The 19,702-nt window shown below is 30.6% G+C and overlaps 2 protein-coding genes across 4 annotated transcripts; both read right to left on the bottom strand.

Annotated features, from left to right (window-relative positions):
- Nucleotides 1-3,024: 3,024 nt before the first annotated feature.
- On the bottom strand, nucleotides 3,025-9,582 carry LOC120075548 (uncharacterized). Its single transcript, XM_090312789.1, has 3 exons — nucleotides 9,521-9,582; nucleotides 9,296-9,375; nucleotides 3,025-3,607 (listed from the first exon to the last, which is right to left on the bottom strand). The coding sequence occupies exons 2-3, from the start codon at nucleotides 9,302-9,304 to the stop codon at nucleotides 3,275-3,277; spliced, it is 342 nt and encodes a 113-aa protein (XP_090168915.1). The 5' UTR covers nucleotides 9,305-9,375; nucleotides 9,521-9,582; the 3' UTR covers nucleotides 3,025-3,274.
- LOC120075547 (flavodoxin family protein / radical SAM domain-containing protein) lies at nucleotides 3,025-16,868 on the bottom strand. 3 transcript variants are annotated; one of them, XR_005481351.2, is made up of 11 exons: nucleotides 15,604-16,868; nucleotides 15,312-15,427; nucleotides 14,439-14,614; nucleotides 13,565-13,755; nucleotides 13,379-13,465; nucleotides 11,535-11,692; nucleotides 11,237-11,447; nucleotides 10,986-11,149; nucleotides 9,521-9,591; nucleotides 9,296-9,375; nucleotides 3,025-3,607 (listed from the first exon to the last, which is right to left on the bottom strand). XR_005481351.2 is itself a non-coding variant. In XM_039029033.2 (8 exons), the coding sequence occupies exons 1-8, from the start codon at nucleotides 16,438-16,440 to the stop codon at nucleotides 11,003-11,005; spliced, it is 1,923 nt and encodes a 640-aa protein (XP_038884961.1). In that variant the 5' UTR covers nucleotides 16,441-16,868; the 3' UTR covers nucleotides 10,690-11,002. The 3 variants fall into 3 exon arrangements, 1 of the variants encoding a protein (XP_038884961.1); XR_005481353.2 differs by lacking the exon at nucleotides 3,025-3,607 and adding an exon at nucleotides 9,903-10,030 and having other exon boundaries at nucleotides 9,307-9,375; XM_039029033.2 differs by lacking the exons at nucleotides 3,025-3,607; nucleotides 9,296-9,375; nucleotides 9,521-9,591 and having other exon boundaries at nucleotides 10,690-11,149.
- Between the last annotated feature and the right edge of the window lie 2,834 nt (nucleotides 16,869-19,702).

The raw sequence follows: 19,702 nt of genomic DNA, 5'->3' as shown, positions 1-19,702 counted from the left end.
CTAACTTAATCTGTAAAATTTTTCATTTATTTGAACCTAACTCGACTTAAATGAGTTGATAACACAACCCATACTTTATCGATTAGATCGATCGAATTTTTCGGATTATCAAGTTTTTCTTCTAACTTCCCTCCAAAAGAAAACTAAACTCATAATTTGTAAATAAATAAAGTAATTGCATTAAAAAAATCTCATTAATTAATAGGGAAAAAAAACCACTTGCCCCATAAATCACAATACGACGTCCACCCTTCAGTCTTTCGCATGCATTATTATGTACCTTTCGGCATCTTTATTCACGCGGCAGATTAATTGCGTGACCGTTACGCGCCTTCCTCTACTATTTTATCCACAAATAAACCATCACCATCAAGTGCACCGAACCCGCAGTCAATGCAACAGTAAAATTTAATTAATTGTCCTTAGCTGAAAATATCGGCAGACGGCACGTGACTGTCACGTGCTACAAAATCATGAGTTGGCTCCACGTATCATGTCTTCCCTTGGGACGATTCATTGTTGTCTCAACTAGCAGCGTTCGGGTTAAGTTGGGTTATTTACTTAAATTTTGGATTAGACTGATTCTGGTTATTTGAATCATTTTCTTAATTTTTTACTAAAAACAAGTAAAATATTAATATGTAGAAACTTTATTTAATTATTTTTAAATATTGAATTAAGATTGATAACTCAATTTCAATTTATATAATGCAAATTTTCTTTCCAAAATGTTAAAAACTATGTTTATGAACGGTTAGAAAATAAATTATCTAAAAGATAATAAAATTAAATATAACAAAAATAAATATATCTATATATAATTATATCATAAGTAAAAAAAATATACATTTTAAAGTAAATAATAAATTCGGGTTTATTTTGGTTACTTAAATGAACTCTTAAACCAACCCAACAAAAAAAATCATTTATTTGAACTCAATCCCAACTCAAAAATTAGGTCGAGTGGATCGATTTTTTCAAATCATCATATTTTTTGAACACCCCTAATCCAAAAATTATTTGAAAACTTTATTGAATGTATGAGATAATTCAAAAACTTGTATAATGAATAATCAAACATGTAAATTAATCCACTCCTAACGTAAACTTAGTAAATGAAAGTATATATGTACATTGATATGGATTATAAATCGTGATTATAGTCGTAGTCATTTTAATCATTCCATGAATCTATCTGTGATTTTCTTTATATTGTATGATTTAGTTATCAATGTTCGAAGATTTCATTTTTCTATTGTATAGCTTAACTTGAAAACTATGGGTGGAATCGGCTCTTTTATCTGACTTTTTTAAGTCCTTTTGTTTTGTAGGAAAAAAAATTGTAATTATAGATCATATTTACATGTTTACTATTAATTCTTATTAAAGTAAAAATAGATTTTTGGTTCAACAAAATTTGTGTTGATTTTGAAAAACAATTCTAAACTATTTTTGTGCTAAGCTTAACCAAAAAAAAATTATATGACATTATTTAGGTTCCGTTGGGTAACCATTTAGTTTTTTTAAAAAAAAAAAAATTAAACTTATTTCATCTACATTTCTTATAATAATTTGTATTTTTCTTAAATACAATTGTTAAATTCTTAGTCAAATTTCAAAAACAAAAATAACTTTTTTAAAGCTACTTTTTTTAATTCTCAAACTTTGGCTTTTTTTCTTTTAACCATGGATGAAAAGTAGATAATAAAGGAAGAAATTTGAAAGTGAAAGTAATGTTTATAAACTTAATTTTCAAAAATGAAAATAAAAAACAAAATGATTACCAAACGGGACCTTAGTAATCTCTTTGTATTTGACATTTTTCTAGTATATAATTCCATCTCTCCTTTATGCCTTTTTACATTTTTTTTTTTTTTAAGTACAATAAAGTATGGAGATTCAAACCACAGATCTCTAACATATTCGTATGTTAGTTAAGTTTATGATCTTAATGATGCCTTCTTATCTTTTCTTCTTTTCTAGTACCAATATCACATCTTCACAAATATATTTAGTATTGAGTGCATTCGTTTATAGACTTTGAGATTTATCTTTAAAAACTTGGTCGTTAAACTTGAGCTTCATGGTCAACATATCTAACTTTAAAACATGTCAAACAAAAATGTAAACTTTTAAATTGTTGGATGCAATAAATCTCAAAATTGTCAAGTTTGTGTTTAGTAAATATTTGACCTAATGTCTAAATTTTCGATATTGATGACAATATCAAAGTATTACTTTATGGAAATATCTATGAAAATATCATAAAATGTCAATGTGAATGCATATTTTTTTAAAAAAAAAACTATATAAACAAAGAATATATGAATTAATAAACAAACATTATTTTATACTTTTATTAACAAAGTAACATGTTCATTATTTATATTATATCGTAACAATGGCTTGTTTCTGCATTTCATAAGATTTTTCTACAATATAATAAAAATGGTTGATTCACCTCTCATTCTTATATTGTCGTCGTACCTATGAAAATGTGAAAGTATCTAAAAATAACAAGTCTATGAAAATTTAATACCATATATCTATTTGTTATTTTTAATATTCATAGATATAGTAGGTACAAAATTCAAGTTTTAAGATTTTATTAAACATAAGAATTCAAATTTATATCTAATCAATCACTTAATGGTAAAAGCTTTTAACTAAAACCTAATAGTTGCAAAATTAAAAGTTTACCTATTTATTAAACATTTTTTAAAATTATCGATCAATTCAATATAATCAAATAATTGAAAGAGTAAACTTGTAATTTAAGTATTTTAATGCAAATTCAACTCAGCCCACTCTTCTCCTCCTCCCTATCTTAATTTTTTTTTATTCCCAATCAATCAATCTCAACAAACATCAACACCAAAGATTGATTGGTTGAACCACTAACAAAAAAAAATGATGTTATAAAATAATCTTTGTTTTTTTTGTTTTTATTTTTGTTTTTTTTTATTTTTTGGTGTGAGAGAAGAACCTGAAATATTGAAGAGAGAGTAGATACAAAGATTTGGATGAAAGAAACAACCAAACATTAATTTTAAAGTGAAATTTCCAATCCAAAGTTCAACTTCTTTTGTGTTTGAAATTTTGAATGAACAAAAACCAAAATGAATACCAAAAACCAATCCCATCAAATACAATAACAATACAATTTGCCCACAAAAATCAAAGGAACAAAAACCAGAGATTTTTCTTCAGGTTTTTAGATTTCTAAAATTCCCCAAAAAAAAAAAAAAAAATCATAATTTTTTTTAATTACCAATTAGCTACTTTTTCTGGGTTTGTTCTTTCGCCTTCCCCTGCTTCTCGAACCATCTCCTGTTTTGGGTTCTCCTTGTTTTGAACCTTCTTCCATGGAACCCGGCGGCGGTTGATCCACGGTGGTTTTAGCTTTCTTCTCCGGTGGATTCTCTGCAACTTCCGGCAGCGGCGGCAGCAGTTTCTTGTTCTCCTGTTTGTTCTGTGGTTCATCGAGAACCTTACGAGGTCGGCCCCTTTTTCTGGGCTGTATCGATTGGCCGATACCATCATCGGCTAATTTGGAGGCGGAGGTTTCAGCTATGGCGACTGCAATCTCCTTAGTTTTCTGGGGTTTCTTCTTACCCATCAAACAAACAAGGAAAGGAAAGAAAATTAGAGAGAGGCAAAAGAAAATCCACTGAATCTTAAGGTTGTTCAACGAAAAATCAAAGCGAAATCCATGAGGGGAGTTTGGAAGAAAGGGGAAAAAGGGAAGAAGAAAGGGATAAATTAGGAGAAAAGTAGAAGAAGAGACGAAAAATGTCAAATCTTTGAATCCAATCCACTATTACAAAGTTCTATTATCGCTCTTCCTCGAACCGGGGCGATTGTGAGGAGAGCCCTTCAAAAGCAGAACAGACAAGGAGTTGAAATGGGAGTTTTGATGGACTGAGGGCAAATTTTTTATTCGTCGATTCATTACTTTTTGGAAAAATCTGTAATTATAATTAGCTTTCCAATTTAGTTTCTATTTAGTATGTGTTTTTATTTTCGTTTTTTTTTAACGGAGATTTTAAAAATTTTAAAAAAAATAAGGAAAAATATTTATATAAATAATAAATTTTAATTATAGCATTAATGTCTATCATAGATACTAGTAGAAGCTTATTAGGGTTTATATAGAAACTTATATAAATCTATCACCAATAGACATTGATAAAAATCGATAGAATTCTATCATTGATACTATCAGTAATAGAAATTGATATAAGTCCATCGTTAATAGAGGCAGATAGTAATGTCTATCAATGTTTTTCTTTTGCTATTTCTATAAATTATTTGACATTTTTACGATTTGTGAAAATTTCCCCTTTTTTTTAATTTCCATTTAGTCTCTTGATTCTAAAATATTGCTTTTACTTTATTTTTATTTTTTTAATCCATTTAGCATCTAAGTTTCAATATTCTACACTTTTACCTCAAAGTTCCCACTCTTGCTTACTTTTGATATCGGCACATTTATCTTTTAGTTTTGGATTTAGTTTTTATTTGTGTTTCAATATTTAGACAATTTTGAATTTTAGAGAAAAATATTAATAGACTTTTCTTTTCTTATCAATATGTAGAATGAAAAAATCGAATCAATATGTCAGATGAGTTATACTCATTTTGGTATAAATATTAGTTAGTTTTTTTTAAATATATATATATTATCCTTATAGTGGTGATTTTGTTTTTGAATTTAATTTAATAACAACTTATTAATTAAACTTTAATACGTAAGAATGATTTTACTTATAACAATTTAATCCTACCTTAAAAAAATATTTTAAACTTTGATTCATAGACTAAAATTGTTGCTTTCATTAGGAACCAAATGTAGTTTTAAGCTAGAGAAAATATATAATGAGTAACGAGTTAATAAATAAAAACAAGCATATGTCTTAATTTGTTGGACTATACTTAGGTTGATTTTAAAATTTTGTTTTTTGTTTTATTGCATTTAAAGGAAGTAGTTTTATTTAGCTATAGAATTAACTGGTCTTACTTTTAATTCCATGCCTAAAAATTCCTAACTAGTTTTTGATCAATTAAACAATTGTGAAAAAATGTCAAACATAATAGACATAAAATTTTAAAAGTCAAGTTTATTAGAGACCAAATTGGGACATTGGGTTCTGAAATTTGATGGAATGTCAAGGAACTGGGAAAAATAAAATATATAAATAAAACAAAGGCAAAGAGTTATTAAACATATTTGGTATGCCACATACTCTAAAAGAAAGGTTTGAGAATAGTTTTGTAAAGGTGAAATTTGATCCGAGCTTTCTACACTTCTGTTTGGTTAGATGATTTAAAGCGATTAAGAAAAAAAATCTAGAAATACTTATAATTTTATATAAAAAATTAAAAAAAAAAAAAAATTTTTTAAAAAAAAAAAAAAAAAAAAAAAAACACTTGAGTTTATGTATAGAAATTTTCTCGGATGGGACAGAAGCAGAGATTCTGCACGAAAAATTTACAGAAATCGGGTTTCATGAGAATTTTTTTCCCATTTGATTTTTTTTTATTAAATCAATTAACTTACTATGAAAAAATATTAATTAAATAGTTAAAATTTTCGTAGTCTACCGCAGTCTATCACGGATAAATGTCTATTACAATCTACTGCAATCTATTACTGATAAACATTGACATTTTGCTATACTTAAAAATATTAATTTTACCATTTAAAACAATTACATTACATATATATATATAAGATTAGTTCCAAATGACAATTTGAATTTAAGAGAAATAATTCAAATTTTATAGTAGAAAATAATTATCTATAAAATTATTCATAATCTAAATTCTAAATTCAATGTTGAATTCAAAACATATTCAATTTTTACACTAATTCAAACATATTTATTGTCTTAACCATTAAACAATAAAATTTGAAATTTAAATATAAAATTTATATAATAATAATAATAATAAAATATAACATTGATTTAAAAATTATAATAAATTAGAAAAATGCTAACAGGGGCAGCGTCAAGATAGGGATGGAAAATGCATCCTCTGGAGTTATCCATTCTTTCTCCCATTTTCTGCCGTGAAAATGTACATATTTATTTATGTACATGCAAGAAAAGCATTATAGTAGATTAAGAAATAAATCTATTTATAATACAAAATTTAGAAAGTTCAAGAGGCAAAAATAGAATAAGTATGAAAGTTCAAGAATTTTTTTAATATATTATTATTATTTTAAGATAAATAGAGATGACGGAATAGTCACTTAAAAGTGCTTTTTAAATAAATAACCTTTTCAACAAACATTGGGAAGAATTGGGGTCCTTTTTTAAATATAAAAATATATTTAAAAATATTTACATTTTATAGCAAAAAAAATTTCAAAAGTATAAGAATTTTTTTTGCTATAAAATATAAATATTTTTTAGATTTTTCTATTTAAGGTTATTTGATTACATAATTTAATGTTTGATGAATTTATATAATTATAATGTATTAATTAATAAAACAATCCAAACCAATTCGAAAAAATAAATATAATATTTTGTGATTAAAAATAATGAATTATAATTAATCAATGATAAACTAATTATAACTATTATAAACTAATCTCATAAAATATTATTCATGATGATAATTAATCAATTACATACATAATTTATTAATGAATTAATAGTAATAGTGTATTGCTTCAAGATTTATTAGAATAATTAATTAATTTATGAACTTGGAGTATTTAAATTCAAAATATTATAATTTAAAAATTAATATAATTTTCTAAATTACAAATTTAATATTCATATATTAATTAATTTTAATAATATAAAATAAAATAATAAATTGATGTATTAAAAGAAAAAGAGAATAAGCATGAAGAAAACTCATACTTTTGGATAGTCATCATCATCCATGGATGTAAGGAATGCATAGGAATAGAGGTTATTGCTATGCTTAAAGCTTCAAAACTTACACCAAACAAAGAAACGTGTATTCTTTACTCATTCTCACTCTTATTCTTATCCTAATTCATTCCATCTAAACACCCTATCTAAAATAATTCAAGGTGATTGACAAAAATCTCCAAAATATGTAATAAGGAAAAAAATCAACGTAATGCAACCAAACACATATATGCTACTTTCTTTAAAAAAAAAAAAAAATTAAAAATTTAAAAAAATGAGTTCAAATATTTCAATATTTACCAACATTAATAAATAAAATTATTATTTAAACTATTTTATAACTGAATAAAAATCTTTCTAAAAAAACTGAATAAAAATCCTTTTAGCTTAATTAAATATTTTAATATTTACTTACATTGATAAATGTGTAATTTTCTTAAATGGAAAAAATGTTAAAAATATGTTTAAATATAGCAAAATGTCTATCAATATTTTATAACAATTTGTTATATTAATAAATAAATTGACTCATTTTTCAATATTTGAAAACAATCTAAATAAAATTCATGCATTTGTTAAAAAATCTGCGCAAAGGACTTATTAAAGTAGGGATGAGGAATGAAGAAAGTAAGTATTATTAAGAGATTGGGTCAAACTTTGATAGGACGAACTAAACATGTTTAGGTGGGTATTTAGTTGGTAGGAAATTTAGAAAAAAATTGAAATTTGTTGTATGAGAATGTCAAAATAATACCCATTGGTTTATTCTTACCTAATACACATTTTTATATGCCTATGGACAAACAAGGATTTTGGAGGGGGACAAAAGTACAATTCATGTAATGGGGAATTTCATAGCTAAACCATGACTTCCTTTTCTCTTAATAGGTTACCAGGGCCAACCTCAACTTCATAGACTATTTTTAAAGCCTAATAAATGGAGGGAGGCAAAACATAGTAGTTCATAAGAAATAATAATAATGATGGTGGTGATGATGATAATAATAAGATATATATTCTCGATCTAGGTCAAAGATTTAAATCCAAACAATAAAGTAAAATAAAAAGAAAATAACTAAGAAGCTATTATGCAAGAAAATTGTAATAGGAACACTTTTAATACTATTTTGATTTCTATAATTTCGAACTTATTCAATTTTAGTTAAATTTAGTCATTATAAGTTAATTTTTAGCAAAATAGGTTAAATAATAATAATAAATTAGCAATAAGGACTCAAATTACTATTTACTAAAAATATAAAAACTAAAATTGTACATAGATTAAAATTGAACAAATTTAAAAATTCTGACACCAAATAACATATGAATATATTCAAAATTACAGATATTCGACATCTTCAAATTACGATATTTGTTTTCTAGAAATATTTTTGTAGATACTTGAGAATATTTTAATTATTGTGTGTGTTTATTTTATAAGTTTTTTACTCGTGAATGTTTCAAATTTACAAAATATTCCAAGAAAGTCTTTATGACCATTTATTAATTTATAATTAACTTGAACTTATATAACATATTTGTTTCTATCAATTTGAATTTCTTTTAAATTAATACAATTTACATTATTTTTTTAATGTTATTTTTCTCAACAAAATAATATATCATAATTTAAAATTTTTTATCAAATAAATATTAATTTAAATTTAAATTGGAATATCTTAGCTTAAAAATAATAAGAATTACGACATGACAAAAGAAAAATGATATATATGGTTGATAATAGTTATTTTAATTATATAATGGAAGATATATATATATAAGACAAAAATATAAAAGGGGAATGCCCCCAATTCAGGAATTTGGAAAATCCATATTTCAAAAGGACATCCAAACTTTCGATATGCCCTCCATGGAAATCTAAGATGTCCGAGAATCTCCAGATGCTAGAGCATCTTACAATACAATAAAACAAACACGATAATCTAGATGTCAACTCCATGGAAATCTAGGATGTTCACGAAACAAACGATCTCTTAGTTAATTTTTATAATGAAGTTTTAATGCTTAATGATATTTGAATAAATTAGAAACTACCTACTACATCTAGTTTTAAATGTTTGTTCATTCATGAAGATTCCACCAATCATTCTCGAAAGCTTAAAGACAAACAAACAAAAAAAAACCCTTAAAATATAATTCTTCTTTAAAATGAGAAAAAAAAATTCATAAATCAAGAGAGAATCGAAATCCAAAATTTAGAGGACAAATCCTACAAAACAGCACATTAATTCTGAAATCCTAAGCCTTCAAATACATCTAAATCCATGGTAATCCTTACTCTTTGGTTCATGGTATGTAGACCTCCCTAAAAAAAACGACCAAATAATAGAAGAAACTATGTTCTATGGTCAATCTCACATATCACCAAAGAAATTTACCTGGGACATATGACCAGCAGACGAGGATCTTGTCTCTCCATCTTTTACCCAGGGTTATTTACCAGCAGCCCCAGAAGACTCTGTACCACAAATCATTCTTTAATGCAACAAGATACACCTTAAGATTTCAAAATCCATAAAAAAATTCAGACTCAGATTCTGGAAGTAAATTTGGAGTTCTGAAAGTGAAAGTAATCCTGAGTGACCATTTTCAAGACTCTCTACCTTTACTGCACGGTTTGCACTCGAACTGATCGAATGGAGTTGGCAATGACAAGCTTTGCTTCGGGAAAATCCTATAAAAGGTATCTGTTTCAACATTTATAGCAAGGAAAACATCCACAAGGCCAGTTGTATATCATGAAAAACTTTTAAGAGCTACTACTACTACAGTACTACTAACACAGATCTTGATTTGGCTGGACTTATTCTTTCATCTGAAGGTTAGATCAAGTAAATATTGAAGGTAAGGCAGATCTTGATTTGATCGGACTTGCTCTTTGATTCTGAATGTTGGATCCAGTAAAAATATTGTAGGTACCATTCATTATTTTAGTATGAACTATGAAGGAAGGTAGATGGCAACACGTCAGGATCCGTTCCTAACCTCATGGACTATACTGATGGGACAGAGACACGGTGCCCCGATCCGGCCTTCTGAGGTTGAAATAATGTCATTCGTCGGCTGTTAAATCTAAAAAGGTAGACAACCTTTAAGTGGATGGTGACATGACTCTGGAAAAATGTTGAACGTTAGCAGTAAGTGTGAGGCAGATTCACGTACCTCTATGGGTGTCTTTTAGTCTAAGGAGAAAGGTTAGGACGGAGCCCTACGTCGTTTCCATTTATGGAACAAACCATAACCACGCATAAATACATAAAAAACTACAATTGTATATGATCAATTGTGTTTAAGAAAACCAGAAAAAAGGTAAAAGAAGAAGTCGTCTTAGTTATCAGCTAACTTTCCATTCTTTCTTCCCCAAGAACAAATCTTAGAAACAATCAAGGAAATTAAGTTTAAAGATAAATTCGTTAAACAATATTTTTAGTTCATGGAAATGACAATTTCGTCCATAAACTTTAATTTGTAATAATAGTCTCTATATTTTTAATTGTGTAAGAGAACTTTACTGTATAATAATTTAGTCTTTGTATTTTAAAATTTATTACAACTTGGCCCATCATGAAAATATTATTAAGTTTCAACGAGATTTCTTACATACGTAAATTGATAAATTTATTAAGGACTAAAAGTGTTTATGAAAAAACATAGATTAAGTCGACACTTAATTTTGATAGAATTTTTTATAATAAGGATGAAATTGAGACCAATTTTAAAATACAATACTGAATTGTTACACACCAAAGTTCATGAACTAAATTATTACGAATTTCAAAATAAAGTGACTAAAATATTATTACATGAAAGTTTAGGAGACATTGTCTTTAACCTATAAATTTTTTTCCCCCAAAATTTGAAAACAAGTTCCAAACTTCATTACGAAGCAAGCTCTATATTTTCTATAATTAGAAACATAGAACGAGTTTAAACATGTATATGTGCGGAAATGCCACGCAAGACACCTTTTAAAAATAAGTAATGCCAAGCTAGGCTGTTTCACAGAAGAACAATATAAACTACAGAAGTCCTCAAAGAAAATTGATTAAACCATTAAACAAAACTGACCCGGACATCCAAAGCTATCAGGATGTGGGTTTTGGTCTATGATGCCGCTCCTTCCGGTACCGAGATTGATTAGGATCAAATCCACCTTCATCGGAGCCATATACAGCCCATGATGGTGTTGGAGCCATGTAGTCCTTGCTATCAAAAGGTTTTCCAGAGGCCACCTGAAATTTTTTAAAAGGATAAAATTTAACGGAAGGAGCTTAAACATCTTATAGCTTTCAGGTAAATTAGTTGTCATCAATACAAACCAGGTCATGGAATTTCTCATAATCTATCCAAGTGAACCACTGGCCATCGACCCTAAATTTGTCAGTTTTAGCCAAAAGAACGCAACATGAGTGCACATGTTCACAAGCAACTTCATACTCCCCTTGACTTTTTGCAGCTAAAGCCTCAGAAAAAGACTTGACGTCAGAATGCCACGGAACGTTCTCCATTGTCAGCTTTGAAGTATTAGATCTACAGAACATTAGACTAGTTAAGCTCCCACAATTTTCAAATCAATATCCTCCCCACCTAATGCAAAATAAATAAAAATAAACTCACGATCCACAATATGTGACGCCTTTGATTTCTACAAAATCAGGTCTACCAATGCTAAAGAGATTTGAATAGGCATCAATATCTTCTGTGTTCCACCCTTTTACCAACGTCAATCGATAAACTGTTCGCTGTTGCTTGTCATTTAGAGCTTTCAAGGAATCCTGCAACATTATGGAAGCACATAAATCAGTAATTTAAAGAATATTTCCTTCCGTCCATAGAATTTGAGGCAGAAAGATTAAGTGTGATAATCAAAGAACTTAAGTTCTGGTGTGATAACAAATTGACAATCAACATATGATCCTTATCCAGGCTTTTTTGACAATGTACTCCAGAAAGTAGAATGTCTTTCAGGATTTTTGTAAAGATACTGCAAATCTTTCACATTTCTACATGAAAAAGAAGATTACCAAACTACTAAGCAGGTCACGGCAACAAAGCAACAAGATATAAAGCTGAAGAACCTTTTTAGCTGTCAGCAAAAAAGATACAGCAATGATGTGATGAAGTCATGTGCATCGCATCTTTTGTAGCTTTTCTAAATAGAAAAATACTTAGGTGTCTGCTGGGGAGCACCTATCTCCATGCATCGCATTAAATTGTCCAATTATCTATATTTTTTTAAAATATTTTAACTATTTTTCTTTTTTATGTGAGTGATGAGAGGGGATGCATAAAGATGGGTGCATCCCGTATTATCCTTCTAAATATTATGTTTAACATTATGACTTATGATAAAATTTTATTGATATATCAATGATTTAATAAGTTGCATAAAAGAATCAACACTCAGCTTATGATGTGCCCTTTAAAATAATACTAACGATGTAATTAACTTCTAACAAGGTTGGGTTCTTTGGCAGACCAGCTGGCTCTTTCTGTTGTTTTGTAGGTTATCTAGTTGGAAAGGAATAAAAGAGTAATCCTAAGAGATAGCTCTTGAAGAGAAGTGTGGAATCCAGTGTTTAGTTAGGCTTCTCTTTAGGCTCTTAATACAAATTTATTTTGTCATTATTTTTTGTTTTGGGTTTAGGCTTCTCTTTGGGATCTTAATTCAAATTTATTTGGTAATTGTTCATTTTTTTAGGTTACAGGAAGGTTGACGTTCTTCCTTGTAAATGTTTTCGAGTATTAATTCTCATCCCCTCTCTTTTGATCGAGCCCTTATTTTCGTGAGTCATTTTTTGTTTGTTGTTCTTTCACACAGGTTGGTTTTATATCAATGATTTATACGCACGTGTGTGTGTATTTTTATTTAATTATATAAAAGCAATCAAATTCATCAAACACCACACAAGTCACAAATCATCCAGAGGCCCTGAAATTCTCTTCTCTTGCAATCCATCATTTTAATTGCTGATAAATAACCATAGGAAGAAGTTAATAGGATAATATGGTTATTAAACACAATATATGTAATTGGGGCTGAATACTGCCAGAGACTTTTCTGTGAAAACTTAGGGCACAAACACATCTAATAACCTGCTCCAATTAATGAAACTTTTATTGCCAAACTGAAAATTACTAAAACTACCTGCTCTTCGTCATAAAATGCTTCCTTAAAGATAGGAATACCTTTTTTCCCCTTTTTAGAAGAGTGGGGCACATTTGTTGCTTAATAATTTTACTTTGGCACGCAAACAAGATTGTAAGGTAGATGTATTTGACCATTGAGCACCCAGTGTGGGCAAGAAGTGATTGGCCAGATGAGGTTTTGAGGTAGGGAAAGTTTACTTTAAACTTATTTATTTTAACATCCTCCATAAGATTTACTTTTCTCATTAATTCCGATGAAACCTAGCTCAGGAACCAGACCAGGAAAGAGGTGAGGGTGTGAGGAAACTTACAATGAATCTCTCCCAGAAGTCTCCAAAAAGTGGTCTATCAATTGCCTTCAAGCTCTCCTTCGTCGCAGCATCTACACTTACATACAACTGCATGCATCATGGAAATCAGATAAGTAATCTAGTATCATGAGTATAAGCCTAATATTTGATGTTATTTAGAAAATTAAATTTGTAAAGCACGCAAACCTGGGTGACTGGCTTCAGCAATTTTATTTTATCCGGAAACTGAGCATTTGTTACCAAGAAAGTTGAAATCCGTCTTCGATGCAATTCATCAACAAGTGTATTAATCTCTGGGTACATAATAGGTTCACCAACAAGAGATAAGGCACAATGTCTTGGAGACAGGCCTTCGTCCAATTTCTCCTGCGTAACACCTGCAGGAAGACATCACTTATCAACAAGATGGCATGCATCAATGACTCACCTCATCACTAAAATCCCAACTACCAATGAATGAAAATATGCTTTTACACCTTTAACCATTCATGGGTTGCAAAACTAGATCTCACTTTTTAGCATTGTACATGAACTTTTGTTTTCTTAACATGAGTGGATCTGAATAACTAAAATTAGCTTTACACTTGTTTTGTGAAGGAACAAGCTTTGCACATCGGTAAGCAAGCGTTGGTCATTGCCTGTCAAATTTTGTTGACATGAACTTCTTTCCAAATAAAATAATATAAAAATAAATAAATAAAAAGATTTAGGTGAACATAAACTCATCAATGACATTTCATTGATTACTGCAAGATTGTTGCTAAAGGATGTATTTCCTTGGACAGACTCAATTGTTCCCGTGTTTTGCTGATTGTAGGATCTGAATTTTTGGTAAATCATCAATATTGTTAATGTTAAATGTTCTTTTAAGACTGTCATAGAAATGCATTGATTACTGCATGAGTTTTGTTGGTTCGTTGTTTCCTTGTCATATCATATCCTAGAATTTTTTTTTTCTAAAAAAAAAATGATGTGTCACCGTGTCCATATTTGTGTCATATCCTCATCCGTGCTTCTTAGATTATTACTCGAACCAGAGCTGTAAGGAAGGAGCACTAACCTGGAACACCTTTCATTTGCTTGATCATTTTTGTGTGTAAATCGATTGCAGAATTCACAATATCCAATGGATCATCCATCTCCCACTGCCAACTCTTTCCTACTGGATTTGTGTGATGCCTCCAGCAGAAAACACATTTGTTGGCACAAGCCAAACTGGGAGTTGCCTCCATGCATCTGTTCTCAAAATTGAAAAGTTACTGTGGGCAACAGCACTAATCAATAGATAGTTTTTACCAGTCTATTAAAAGAAGTTAAGAGCTTAGGAAAAGCCTTGTTGAGTGAAAGGAAAGTGAAGAGTCAACTTGAAATTTCCCAGGGGCCAGAGAAGTAAACTTAACAAGGATGAAGAAGAACTCATAATGCAAGTCAAACAAAAGGACCTCTGAGCACACATCTTGCACCAGCATAACAACAAAACAAGGATGTATGGAGACAAGAAAAGAAAATATGAAACTTTCTGCTGATATTGTTGAAATTTAAGATATCAGTCACGCGGGCAGAACAACAAACGATTCCAAAAATAAAATTAGACTCAGCTGGATGTAAAAATTGGCCGAGCATAGAATATCAAACCAAATAAAGATCTACAATGGATATTGTGAATCCTGCAGTGATTTGACGGTCACTGCCACTATATTCTTGTTTTCGCTATTCACCTAGCCAGTATCCAATCATATTCTATCATCCATCCTCCTCAATAACTGAAATTAATTATTTACCAAAGTAAAGTGGCATACATGTTAATCTATGGAATGGGGAGCTCTATGCCATTGCCACTTAATGCATTAAAACATCAAGAATTACAAGGACCATGAAAAGGAAATAAGACACACTACGGCCAAGCAAAATAGCATGTAAAGTGGGACATTACCGATGACTTTCTATGCCATAAAATGAATGTTTATAGCAACCTCCTCGTCCTCGAAGCTGAGACTTCGTCCATCTACAAATTTTCACTCCGCTATGTGAGCCAATAATTTTATATCCCTGCATAAGAAAAACCATTCAAAGAGCCAACCAAACAACACAAGAAAAAGAGGTGAGGCTCTAATCCAACCCAACTAGCCCTTTGCAAAGACAAATTATCAAGTCAGTCCAAATTTGTATTGATTCACATGACCCTCGGAAATTGCCTTTAAAAAACAGTTATTCAAACAATTTACCTGCTTTTCTAAGCTCGCTCTAATCACCGGCGTCACCATAACCTTTTTCCCATTCAATTTCCCATTAGTTTCGACTACATTCGTAGACTTTCTCGAAGGACCCTTCCCAGCAATATCCTCAAGATCAACAATGTCCTCCTCCCCAAGGTCGGCATCTTCTTCTTCATCCTCCTCAACACTTTCAGCATCACTGTCCCCACCAATCCCAGAATATAAATCCACACCATTTCCAACCGCATCAACCTTCAAAACTTTCAGCAGTTGCCGACTCCAATCATCAAAACACCTATCTATATCACCTCCATCAACGTCTCCTTTACCAACCGCTAAAATCTCCTTCGCACCCAATGCCTTCATCCGCTTAGAAAAATTCCTTGCAACCGCATTGAATGTCTCTCCATAAGCTCGACTACCAACACCAAACACAGCAAATTTACACTCAGAAAGCAACAACGAACCAACTCTAAAATCCTCCGCGCTTTCAGAAAGCCAATTAGCGAGAAACTTAGCATGAGGAGGAGGTCCTCCGTCTTCCCAAGTGGAGGCAACGAACAAAACTAAAGTCTCCTTAAAAAGATCTTCAGGCTCATAATCCTTGGGATCGACAAGATCAAAGACCAACTCATTGGAATTCAAAACGTTAAGCAGACGATGAGCTAGGGCTTTGGAGGTACCAGTTTGAGAAATAAAGAACAGTTTGGGTCTGCGAGAAGAAAGAGTAGGGTTTAAGGAGAGTTTAAGCTTTCTGAGACGGCGGGACTTGTAGAAACAATACAGAGTGGAAGCAGAGAGAAGAGCTAGAAGGGTGAGCTTTGCGGAGCGCGAAGAAAAGGACATGGCGAATTTAATTGATTTTCAGCTGCTGTTAGGTTAATTGATTGAGCGTAAACTGAAAGCGAAGATCCTTGGCATCATTTTTGTTGCGACCTACAGAGAAAATTGAAAATTGACGAAGAAGACGAAGAAGAACGTTGCCTTGCCGGAGCATTCAGGTCGGAGCGGCCGGCCCAATTCGAACCGAAGTGTGCAGAAGCCCAAGCCCAAATGTAAATCGGATGGCTGTCCTACATAGGCCCATTTTGAAGGAAAAAAATGGAGGAAATACTTTTTTGGTCCTAGATTTTGGTTTAATTTTCATTTAGCCCCTATGTTTAAAAATGTTAAGCTTTTAGTCCTTAAGCTTTGTGTTTGGTTTTAATTTAGTCTTTTAAGTATCAAACTGTTGTAATTTTACCATTAAGTTTTGAATTTTATTTTAATTTGGTTCGTATGTTTCAATACTTATACTTTTAATCTTGGTTTTTTTCCTAAATACTCATGTGTTAATGTATATTCATTAATTTAAAAAGAATTAGAATCGTAAAATTTCATTATTTTTTCATTAATATTGAAATTTATTTTAAATTCACGTAATAATTATTTTAAATTAATCAATAGACATTAACAACAAAATTGAAAGTGAGTATTTGATAAAAATTTGAGGTCAAAAGAATAAATCGGGAAACTTAAGAACCAAATTGAAACAAAACTCAAAAATTAATGATTAAAAGTGTAACATTTTAAATCTTATGAACTAAATTGAAATCACACTCAAATCTTAAGGGCTAAGTGCATATTTAGGAGTGGTTCTAAAATTGTTGAAATTGCTTTTCTCACGTAACGGATCACTCCAAAACACATTTTTTAATATTTAGTTTTCCACTTTTAAATGTAATTTTCATATTATCAAAATTGGTTTTAAATGATTAAAAGTATTTCTCACAGTGATATTGAAAAGTGAGAAAAATATTTTAATCATTTCATAATCATTCTCATAAATTCTCTAAAAGCGTAACATTTTGAAATTTATGGACCAAATAGAAATTTGAGAACCAAAACATAGGGTGATAACTTACAGAAATGTCAATTATTATAAGCCTTTTTTATTTAGAATTATAAGGGCTAACAAGTAGAAGATAAAGTGATAATACTTAGAATTTGTGAAAATTTGAGTGTTGCATCGATCAGAACCTAAATCCTCGCTAACCCCAATATTATGCATTATTTCGTGTCAAAATGTCTATTTTTGTAGCTATTACAGGAATCAAACGCATGCGCTAGAAATAATCAATCGCAAAATCAAATGCATGCACTGAAGCCAAACGACCGCAAAGACAATCGCATTCGGTGAAGCCGAGCTATCGCATAGACGAACGCATGCGGTGATCGCATACGTCCATTGCATGGAAGTTGCAACCATCAACCACATGCGTTCATCGCATGAAAGTTGCGGCTATCAATCGAATGCATTCATCGCTTGGAGATTGCGGCTACAGAATTATAACTATAATAAAAGGGCGATCGCAAGATGGGTGGAATGCGTTGATACTTCAATTGAAATAAGCTTGAACGCATACCTTGGGAGTATCAACAAGATAAGATGATATGACATTGCCTATACTGCGACAAAGGCATCAGTGAGCCAGAACGCAATCATGATTGCTGTCAGCATTTAAACTTTATAAATAGCCCTTGGACCTTCACTTCAAAGCATCTGAGCTTCTGCCTTAAAGCAGATGCTTGCAGTCATAGATGAGAGTATAAGCGAGATTTTTTATTAGGATTCTTCACCTCCACAACCCATTCCGAGTGACGACCGGAGCTTTCGCCGGAGTTAGAGCTCAAGAGAGACGTCTCCACCATCCATCCATGGCACCACCAGCAGCCTTGATGCATAGCCTTACATTTCCTTTCTGATCTCTGTATTGTATTACATTTTGGGCTTAAGATACTTACATTTTGTAATCAATGCATCTCTAAATTCCTTCAACGCCATCTTCTTCATCTTCTTTAATTTTATCATCATTTACCTTCATTGATTATTTATCAAGGGCGATCGCATACTCAATCGTATAGCCTAGAGATAGGATGCATGTAACAACACACCGAGAGGTATGCGTTGTGCGAGTATAGTGAGTTAATCTTCTTTGCTTGGTGAGAGACTGTAGTAACGCTTGTCGATGGGTTGTTGCAATTCTTGTCTATAAGTTAATTAGCCGCATCTAACTGCCTGAGAAGGTAAGAGGTGGAACGCACTAAAGTAAAGTATGCATTGTTTCTAGAGATAAGCACGGTTTTATGCTCGACACAACCATACACTATAGAGATATAGTCATGCAGCTGACCACCGAGAGGTGTGCGATGCGTTAGTGTGACGAGCTGGGATTACTCGAGCGATTTCAGATAATAAACATTAATATGCGTTAACAGTTGTTGCATATCTACTAATTCTCATCGCAAGTATTCCATTGTTCAATCTGTTTAGTTAGGAGTATGAGTAGTGTAATCTAGTAACTTCTTTTTACTTTTATTCATTGCCTCAAACGCATTGCTTCACAAATATTATTGAGTTACAAGTTCCTGTGTTCGACCTCGGATCACCCGAGAAACTTGCGTTCTCGTTATACTTGGCGAGAAGGCAAGAAAACTTGTGATAGGAACGCATGGTCATTGCATACTAGATGAACGCATACTTTCCATTCCAATGCATGACCTCCGATGCATGGGTACAAACGTATAGCATAAAGACATGCAGCACATAATAAAATGCGTTCCCCTAATAAATTTTTATTATCAACGTAGGGATCAAAAACATATTTTTCTTGAAATAAATAATCATCAAAATATTATTATTGTCCCTACAATATTTTTGTTTTTTGCAAAGTTGTACGTGGGCAAGAGAATTAAGCCACAAGTTGAGATTAATAGTACAAATACTATGTCAATTGAATTATATGCTCGTTTGGCATGTGATATATTCCAGATTTAATTACTAACGACCATGATTTTTCAAATTATAAAATAGGTTAAAGGTTAAGGTTAAGAAAACTTATATATACGTATATATGTATGGAAAATTAATGTAGTTCAACTAGTCGATATTTATACTTCTGAGTACGAGATAAAAGTTCGAATTTTTACCCAACGATTTATCTGATTCACAGAAAAAGAAAATATATAAAGTAAGATAAATAATAACATTATTATATCAGGAAATCAAATTTTCTCTATCTGATTTACAGAAAAAAAATGGGTATAAAATAAGATAAATAATAACATT

This window comes from Benincasa hispida, chromosome 4 (assembly GCF_027475165.1).
Source record: "Benincasa hispida cultivar pf3 chromosome 4, pf3_genome.v1.1, whole genome shotgun sequence".
NCBI classification, from domain to species: domain Eukaryota; kingdom Viridiplantae; phylum Streptophyta; class Magnoliopsida; order Cucurbitales; family Cucurbitaceae; genus Benincasa; species Benincasa hispida.
The sequence above is the reverse complement of the archived record's forward strand: the minus strand, read 5'-3'. Positions and strand labels throughout refer to the sequence as shown.

Coding starts and splice junctions, on each gene's coding strand:
- LOC120075547 (XM_039029033.2), bottom strand. CDS start 16,440: ATGTCCTTTTCTTCGCGCTCCGCAAAGCTCACCCTTCTAGCTCTTCTC. Junction 14,615..15,311: donor TATGGCATAGAAAGTCATCG/GTAATGTCCCAC, acceptor TTTTGAGAACAG/ATGCATGGAGGCAACTCCCA. Junction 13,756..14,438: donor GCAAATGAAAGGTGTTCCAG/GTTAGTGCTCCT, acceptor GTCTTCCTGCAG/GTGTTACGCAGGAGAAATTG.